The sequence below is a fragment of the Apis dorsata genome, unplaced genomic scaffold (assembly GCF_000469605.1).
Source record: "Apis dorsata unplaced genomic scaffold, Apis dorsata 1.3 scaffold_194, whole genome shotgun sequence".
Classification (NCBI taxonomy): domain Eukaryota; kingdom Metazoa; phylum Arthropoda; class Insecta; order Hymenoptera; family Apidae; genus Apis; species Apis dorsata.
This window is the reverse complement of record NW_006263478.1, coordinates 1,484,878-1,494,195: the sequence shown is the minus strand read 5'-3', so window position 1 is coordinate 1,494,195 and position 9,318 is coordinate 1,484,878. Positions and strand designations below refer to the sequence as shown.

Sequence of the window (9,318 nt, the reverse complement as noted above, 5' to 3'; positions counted from 1 at the left end):
TATATATATATATATATATTGCAAAATACGATCATTGACTCAATACGTCGATGCGATTGCAAAATTAAAGGAAGTCTGTAGGAACAAAGCATTTTGCGACGTTTCTATCAATTCGAGCACAAAAGCGTAGCAACCCCGAACCCGATATGGGAAAACGATTAATCACGGAAACAGAGCTGAGCTGAGCGTGCACGAAGGCGCACTCGGTGCCAAATATCTATTAACGATAATCGATATTTACCAGAAACTGAGTTTCAAACAATTCTTCGGTTAAATAGAACTTATTCGATTCCTTATGATTTAGCACAGAGAATAATTAATTCGTTCGAATTAAGCAAGCAGGAAAAATGAGAATTCTATGAAGATATTTTTTTTATGTTAACAACTATCTAAAGTTGAATTCCTCAAGTTGATCGAAGAATTAAAGTCACGTATTTTGTATTTATGGATGGGTAGATATTTAAAATAATTCACGTCATTCGAAGTAAGATAAAATATTCTATAACACAGTAAATTGCATAAAAATATTTCTGAAACAGAATTTTTCTGAAATATTTAAATCTATACTTAAGAAAATCAATAAAATGTGAAAACGATTCTTTTAAATTCTCACGCAACTAAGCTCCGAAATTTATAAGCTCATACATAACGCGAAAATCTCAAAAATATCATCGATATCGAGAAACTCTCGAGGCATGATCAAAGGAAATGGACAAAAATAAAAATATCTATTACAAGGTGAAGAGAAAACTGTCGAAAATTCTAAATTTCGTCCACGTGACGTTCGTTCGAGACACGAACGTATCATCCTTCGGGCCACGAACATTAGAGAGGATCGTTGTATCGCCGCGAAGCATCACAGAAGCCTGTATCTCCACCGGAGACGACATCGAATGCATAAAAGACAGGGACTTTCGAAAGAACCGAAAAGATCTGTTCGCGTAGCCTGCTCCGTCAAGGTCCTCTCCGTGAAAGAACGATGACCGAAACGAGAGAGACGGGGAACGAGAGAGTGAGGGTAGAGAACAACCGGGAAGAGACGAGAGGAGAGAAAGAAAGAAACGAAAAGAGCGAGAGAAAAAGGGAGACGGAGAAAGAAGTGAGCTTACAGGGAGGAGGCAGGGACGAAGGTTCCCACAAAAGACGAGCAAACGCTATCGGGCCGATCTCAGGGCTCACGTACCTACACACTTTGTTCCCCTGCAAAGGCCGAGGAAAACCGCCACGGATCGACTCACTGGGTCGGATGTCCTCGAGCAACGATATCACTGACAACGTCACAAGGCGAGCAACTCAACGGCACATCACCATCAGTGTCCATCACACGCGTAGCCGTGCCGCTCGTTCTACTTACTGGGAGTATCCGAACTGGGTGAAGAAGAAAAAAGAAAAAAAAGAAAAAAAGAAAAAAAAAAAAAATGAAACGGCCACGAGGCTCGTCACGGGTATCGCGAGAGGCGGTTTCGAGAGCGGAGCACACCAGGCCGGAGTGCGATAACGAATTTAAACGTAACAACGATGACGAGCACGACGACGAGAATACCGGCAACCACGCGCGTTCCTTCTTTTNGCGACGCCACGAAAGAATCTCGCGTTTTACGGGGCAACCGGAGTGTGTCCCGTGGAGCTAGCCGCCGATTCCCGGCGCGGGAGGATGCAAGGACAAAGAGACGAAAAAACGTCTGGTCGAAGCAGAGGGGGTAGCCCTCTAGCGAGAGAGAGGGAGATACGGCGAGGGAANNNNGAGAGCAGAGAGGGTAAGAAGAAGGAAAGAGAGCAGCGACCAGCCGGCCGAAGAAAGAACGAGCTGTGGTCGGAGGGAACGAGGGAAACGAAGACGGCTTGAGAGAGAGAAAAAAAAATGTTGGAGAGGAGAGAGAAAGAGAGAGAGAGAGAGAGAGAGAGAGAGAGAGACGAGATAGCCGGTGACACACGGATGCAGCGCGGCGTAACGATATCGAGTGGAGGTCCCCGCGGAATGCACCGTGGCGACGTACCGTGGAGAGAAAGACCACACAGAGTGTACCGATTGGACGGAAACGAGGCGAGGAGGAAGAGGCAGGGTAACGGAACGACGACACTCGGGTGTAGAGTCAAGTATGCGCGAACTTGGTGTAAACNAAGGGAAAGAAGAATAGGCACGGGAGAAGCGATATGCGGACGAGACGGCGCGGTGCAACGATATCGAGTGGAGATCCCCGCGGAATGCATCGTGGCCGGCGCGACGAACGCGAGAGGGAGAGAAACGGAGAGAAAAAGAAAGGGAAGATTGGGAGAGCGAGCGAGAGAGAGAGAGAGAGAGAGAGAGAGAGAGAGAAGGGAAAAAGGAAAGAGAGAGAGAGAGAGAGAAAGAGAGAGAAAAAGGCAGGGACGCCCTAGAGAGGCAAGTATGCGCGCGAAGAGAGACCTTCGTGTATACCTTGTGTCGTATACTCAGACTACCGAGTCACTCGCTTGCCGGATACACACAATGACGGAAGAGAGTAGCGTACCAGCAGTCGACGACGGCGTCGGCGGCGGCGCTCTGCAGTGCGTCGGCCCGCTGACCTTGACACTGACATTGACTGAGCGAGCGACTGGAAGAGAGAGAGAGGCAAATAAAAACAGGCAGAGCAGAAGACGAAAGAGAGACGTATCGTTCGACGGTATATACGCGCGATTAGGCGAAACTAAACGCGATACGAAATCGTGTCCAACCACCCAACAGTACAAGTACCGTTCGCTTCCTCTGCTTTCTTTGCTCCCTAGCTCTCCTCGGTTGACCGCATCAACGATCAACCGGGTAACGAGACTTCGTCGATCGTTTACGATGGGGTATTCCAGACCTCGAAACAGGTTTTCAGAGGTGCACAGGCCTGCTCCTCGTTGCACCTGTGCCCGGGACAAGGAGATCCAACGGGCCAACTTAGCAAGAGAGGGGATCGAACGATCTTTGGATTGGGGAGCGACGAGACGCGTGGAGGAATAGAGACAGAGGGGAGTAGGTGAAAGAAGGATGAAAAGAGTAGAAAAGACGATGGGAAAAGGAGAGAAGGGAACGGCGACGTTGAAGCCACGAACGAAAGGAAGAGAGAAAGAGGGAACTAGGCGAGACGTCGAAGAAAAGGAGAACTGACTTTCGCTTTCTGTGCGCGACGCAGCCTAGCCGTGGAGCGTCGATCAATAGCGCCGCGACGGTTGCACACATATACCATACATACATACACACACACACACATATATATATACATGCGTGCCTTTTACAAACCCTCTCTATCCCGACTGCTCGCGTGATCTGTCTCTCTTTTGCCCTATCTGTTCATCCGTGTCTGTATATTATCCCCTCCAACATTCACTATTCTGCACGAGTCGCGTGTGTGAGGGTGGAATTATTGGGATCATGCTTCGTTGGCCAAGCAAGGGGTGACGAAGGAGAGACAGAGAGAGAATCAAGGACCTCGAGCTACCGATCAGCAACGCCCCACGTTCCCTCTCTTTCCTTCGGCCACGGTTGCACAGTTTCGCATGGCCCTCTCACACCCTCTTTTTCTGCGGTCTCGCGCGCGCATTTGCCCGCTTATCGAGCAATACACAAAGACAAAATCGGCACGAAGAAGGTGGAACGGACAGAGACAACGTACAGAGAGATGGTACAGAACGCGAGCGCGTGTCGCGTAAAGGGCTTTTTACACCGCTCGAAATGTGGAACTCGTGTTGGCCACGCATTCGACGCATAAAGTCACTTTAACGCGTCATGTCGGAAATTGCCGCGCGAGTTTACGAGCTTGTAAAGAGTCCCCGGTACTTCCTAGAATACGTGCGATCCCCGACTTACGGGGATATAGCCTGATTCCTCTTGGTTATTCGTGTCCGGCTTGCACGACTATAAATTTTCCTATGCCATCCTGGGAAAAATACTCGGTCCCTCTTTCTTTATATATCTATCTTTCTCTCTCTCTTGTTGCCACTGCAAGATACCGCGAGCTTTATGTCAGACCTTTAATCTACCTTTATTAAGCGCGCTGTCTCCTCCATTTGTAAGGCACTTGCTCCCAGTCGTAAACCACGTGCTCGCAAAGATCTTAAACGCGTCTGATGTGTCTCGTGAAATCAATTAAGAGAAAATAAACCGGTGCACCGTAAACAAGTATTCCAACGAGTAGCTCGTTTGTTGCTATATTTAGCGATAACGTTATAAATATACTTTTAACCAGTCTTCGTGCTTTTAAACATAACGTTTTCATTCACGTCAATAGAGAAATATATAGAAATTATATCTCGTATCAAGGATATCAAGATCAAAGTAAATATAATTAAATATTATATTCCAATATTATAATTATTAAATATTTATGAAACTATTAAAATAAAGTTTTTTAATTTTTTTTCCTTTTTTGTTTTAAATTAGATAATAAAATATTTAGACTTACCTGGCTTACCGATGCAGCGAGATGTTTCAAACTATCCGCATAATTTTTTAACACTGTGTCCGTCGTCATACAGCTCACTCGAAACTCGTAAAACATATCCAGTTTGTACACGCATCTCTGGCAAATATTTTTGGGCAAAGCATCCTCTTTCGTTATCTGTAATAGATGTAAATATTTTATTATAAAAAATATATGTAATTTAAAGTATAGGAATAATATAATTATGTAATAAAATAAACATAAAATTTATTTAAAAATCGTTAAATATATCATAATTGGAAATAGATTTTTTTGATTCATTGTGTTAAAATTTTTTTCTCATAGGAAATTGTTCCAAGTTTTCGAAATATTATTTTTTATACAAATAGAATTATAAAATTAAAAAATGACTTACATTTTCACTTTACACATATTTTTACTTTGTACTCCAATTTTTGAATACAATATAAACTTTCACTCGAAGCGATTAAAACGTGTCGTAGAAGTTTTTCTTAAATTATCTTTAATAATTTATTTTTAATATTTCTTACATGTACATTTTTAAAAAAGCTTGTAGATTTATAAAATAGAGAAATGATAAATTTAATAACAAATGATTGTAAATATCGTAAAATTCTTCAAATGCAACGAGATAAACGACTTACCACAGCAGGAATGCAGGAACGTATTTTAAATAGCAATTGTCTTTGTTCGCCTTCTTTATCGAAAATTTGAAGTTGATGATTACTCTTCAGCGAACATAATCTGCACAATTCAGCAAAATTGAAATCTTCGTTCATTGCCATTCTTACGATTCACGATTGAACACAAAATTGTTAGGTTATGCTATCTGTGAGATTTATTTCCACACTTCTTCGACCCAGCGAAGATTATTGTAAATGTGACACAGAAACTACGATTCGTTAATGTACAAATGAATAAAAATCGTTCAAATATTCCTAAACGTTGAAAAACTACAAATTTTTAACAAAATTAAGATAACGCCACCATTTCTTTCTCTCCGTTTCACTGTTGTCCAGCGTGCAGGATGCCTGACTCCACATTGTTCGACATTAAACCATCTGGTGGGTGGAGGAAATACTAATAAAGGGTTGTACATGATGGTAAAACAGTTAGAAACATTTTTTTTTTTAAATTATTATTTATTTTAATTCTTTTTTTTTTTTTTTAAATTAAAGTTTCCGAAATAAAATTGTTCATTGTTCATTGATATGCAAAATGAATAATTAAACTATTTTAATAAGTATTTTTATTTAAATTATTATTTAAAATAATTATAAAAATAATATAATATAATAACGATAAAAGATTATTATAATAACCCAAGAATATTGATTTTAGAGATTTATGACATAAAGATAATCAACATGTAACAAGTACATAATTGCATTGCTCATTATTTATTTATAATAAAAGTCAGAGTCAGTAAGAAGTTATCGCAATAAACATTCCTGTATAACATTTTATTGAATGAGTTCATGCAAGAAACTAAATATTAGACAAAATTTAAGTAAGTTGTAGTAATAGTCACAAGTGCAATTTATTTTAATTAAACTTAATATATTATATATTATAAAGAAAAAAATAGGATAAACAATGTGGTCCTATCAAGTGTGTGCCATTATTTGTCTTATTTTTGGTATATACGCGTTTATAACAAATATGTTCTCAGAGGGATTATTCAGCATTAAAAATATTATACTTAAGGTAAATTAATTAATTAATTAATTCGATTTAAATATATTATATTTATAATATTAATATTATTGAATTTTAATCTTTATTTTGAAAACTAATTTATCAATATTGCTTTTATCGTCTATCAATTTTACTTTAATTAAATCGAGGAATTTGTGATTATATTAATATTCAAATATCAACTATTTTATTGTATTGTGTAAATTAAATAATGATAATATTTTATCGAATAAAATTACATTTTAATATAAAAATTTCGATTTTTATATCATTAATATTATTATTCAAATTAATTCATATAATTAATTATATTAAAATATATTTGTATATAATTATAAAAATAATATGAAAATTTTTTAGAGGTAAAATATTGATCGCAAATAAAAAATGATATGGCAATGATATGAATACTGATTTCAGAGATTTTATATAATGTATAAATAATGTGTATAATCGTAACAAATTTACATACATGCTCGAATGTATGAATAAAATTAGAATCATAATAAAATTGAGTTTCAGTACAAAACAAAAATGAAAAAAACATATATTTAAATGCATAATTAATAATTACGAATATTATATCTTTTATTATTATAAGAAAACTAATAATGTTATTCAAATAATAATATTCAAATAATAATATTCAAATAAAAATAAATATAAATATGTATAATGAGAATATAAATTCAAATAAAATAATAATAATCATTCATTAATAAAGAAAATATTACAAAATTATCGAATTGCATCATATAAATAAAATTATTTTCCTGTAACACATTGAAAACTGAAGCAATTTTATAATATTAAAAATTTTATTAAAATATACAATGATAAATAGTAATAATTATTTTTTGTTATAATAAAATAAATATTCATAATTTCAAAACAATATATTCTTATTTCGAAATCTTTTATTATCTTTTCATTAGACAAATATACATTTATTTTTTTTACTTATGTTTAGAAAATTAAATAAAATGTATCTATTGTTATAATTATAAATAAATATATTTAAATTCATAACATGTAGACATTTTAAAATATATTTAGCATAATAAAATTATAAAACAATTTGTAACTTTAAATTCCTATAAAATTCCTAATTAATTCATATAAAATAATGATTTTTAGAATTTACCACTCGTTAAAGATAAAGACACGTACAACGCGTGGATATCACCTGTATCTTTAATCTTTAAATGTTATTTCTTTAATGTTACGAATCCTGATGAAGTGATGCAAGGAGCTAATCCAAATCTGGTTGAATATGGTCCATTTACTTACAGGTAAATAAGAAAATTGAATGATATTTTTTTTATCATTTTTTAAATACATTTTTTGTTATTAATCAAATTTATAAATTAATAAATTTTTTAAAATATATGTTTATGAATATATTTTATACATTTAGAGAAGTATACGAAAAACAAATAGTAGATGTGGATGAAGAATTTGATGAAATTATCTATGATATAAAATCAACATTCACTTTTGACAAATATGCAAGTGTGAATATATCTAAACGTGATACAGTTACTATATTAAATCCTGCATACATTGGAACTATATCGATGGCAAGTATAATTGAATAAGTTAAGAACTGTGTAAAAATCCTTCCTTTTAACACTTAAAACATCTTTTTATTTTTTTAATTTTTTTTTTTTAAATACTAATTTTTAAACAAAATGTACAATTTTAATTATTATATTTTTTCTAGTTAACCACTTTACCTCCAAATTATATGGATAAATTTGGTAATAATATACCGAAATTATTTCCAAATCGAAACAGTATTTTTTTAAAAGCTAATCCTAAAGAAATACTTTTTGACGGAGTTAAACTTACGTGTAATGAAAAAAAATTCCCTGAATTGAGTACGATATGCAAAACACTGAAGGCACTTCGATCACCTGTCTTAAAAGAAGGCGAAAAGGACGGCGTTTATTATCTTAGTATTTTTCAAAGAGTAAAATCGTATTTCTATCTTTCAAAATTAATACATTTCTTAAAAAATTTCCTCAATGATAAATATTAGATATTTTCCAATTGTTATAATAAATATAATTAATAACGTAAAGAAATACGAAATTCGTTACAATTTATATATATTTCAATGTTATTCCATTCAAAATAAATAGATGTATAATTAATACTTTATTTTTCCATTTGATAGGTTAATGGTACTATTCGAGGACGATTTTCTGTTAATAGAGGTATTAATAATATAAGTGAATTAGGTAATATAGCATCTTATAATGGAAAAAAAGTGCAAACAATATGGAAAACTGAAAAATGTAATATAGTAAGAGGATCTGACACAATTACTTGGCCACCATTAATAAATCCAATGCCTTCGGTTTTAACTTTTATACCAGATTTATGCAGGTAGATAAATAATAATTAATTGCAAAATATTATTATCAAAAAATCTTTAAAATAATGATCCGTTATCAAAATGGATTATTACGATTGATTAATGATGTATTCTTGAATATTAATTGCAAAATATAATTAAGATATCTAGTTACATCTTTTATTTTGCATTTATTTTATTTTATTAATAATTATTTATGCGTATGATATATTTTAATTACTATCCTAATTATATTATATGTTATCAAAATATATATATAGGAGTGTGGAAGTGGATTATGATAAAAAAGTTTCGATATACGGTTTAACCGGATTCCGATTCGCCATGAAAGAAAGAACCTGGTTCCTGAACACATCGCAGTGTTATTGTTTAGAAAAAAACAAAGTACCAAATTGTTTGCCGCAGGGTTTAATCGATGTCTCGAATTGTCTGGTAATGCTACGTTACGAAAATGAAGAGATATCTCTTGTATACGTTCTAAAATTTAATATGTTGCAGAAAGTACCGATAATCATATCAGAACCTCATTTTTTACATGGTGATCCGCAACTCTTGATGTATGCACATGGCTTAAATCCGGATAAAGATTTACACGAGACATTTGTCGTTATAGAACCATACACCGGGACACCTCTTTCTGGACAAAAGAAAATACAATTAAATTTGAAATTGGAAAGACAACCAGTCAATTTGCTTTCAAATATCAGCGAGGGATATTTTCCTCTTTTGTGGTGCTCGAACGTAAGAATCTTTTCGAAAATTATCATATTTCAACATTAACATAAGATATGATACGAGAAGGATATTTAATGGTTAATGACGATCAATTTT

At 34.3% G+C, this 9,318-nt stretch overlaps 2 protein-coding genes across 3 annotated transcripts in view; one reads left to right on the top strand and one right to left on the bottom strand.

Moving 5' to 3' along the window:
• Window positions 1–5,466, bottom strand: part of LOC102673200 (zinc finger protein 768) — a 7,825-nt gene extending 2,359 nt beyond the window's left edge. The window contains exons 1-2 of the mRNA XM_006614654.2: window positions 5,054–5,466; window positions 4,410–4,565 (exon numbers count right to left, since the gene is read on the bottom strand). Of these exons, the coding sequence (XP_006614717.1) occupies window positions 4,410–4,565; window positions 5,054–5,194 (297 nt within the window). The 5' untranslated portion in view covers window positions 5,195–5,466. The remainder of the gene's footprint in view (window positions 1–4,409; window positions 4,566–5,053) is intronic.
• Window positions 5,467–5,909: 443 nt separating this feature from the next.
• Window positions 5,910–9,312, top strand: LOC102673331 (sensory neuron membrane protein 2-like). 2 transcript variants are annotated; one of them, XM_031509968.1, is made up of 7 exons: window positions 5,910–6,116; window positions 7,245–7,399; window positions 7,525–7,687; window positions 7,831–8,079; window positions 8,287–8,498; window positions 8,748–8,919; window positions 8,986–9,312. In XM_031509968.1, exons 1-7 carry the CDS (start codon window positions 6,006–6,008, stop codon window positions 9,265–9,267), a joined length of 1,344 nt encoding a protein of 447 aa, XP_031365828.1. In that variant the 5' UTR covers window positions 5,910–6,005; the 3' UTR covers window positions 9,268–9,312. The 2 variants fall into 2 exon arrangements, with proteins under 2 accessions (XP_031365828.1, XP_031365827.1); XM_031509967.1 differs by having other exon boundaries at window positions 5,914–6,116; window positions 8,748–9,312.
• The last annotated feature ends 6 nt before the right edge of the window (window positions 9,313–9,318 follow it).

Excerpts from the sequence above, each read along its gene's own strand:
- LOC102673331 (XM_031509967.1), top strand. The coding sequence starts at position 6,006 with ATGTGGTCCTATCAAGTGTGTGCCATTATTTGTCTTATTTTTGGTATA. Across the intron at positions 6,117-7,244 it reads TTAAAAATATTATACTTAAG|AATTTACCACTCGTTAAAGA; the intron begins GTAAATTAATTA and ends AATGATTTTTAG. Across the intron at positions 7,688-7,830 it reads ACATTGGAACTATATCGATG|TTAACCACTTTACCTCCAAA; the intron begins GCAAGTATAATT and ends TATTTTTTCTAG.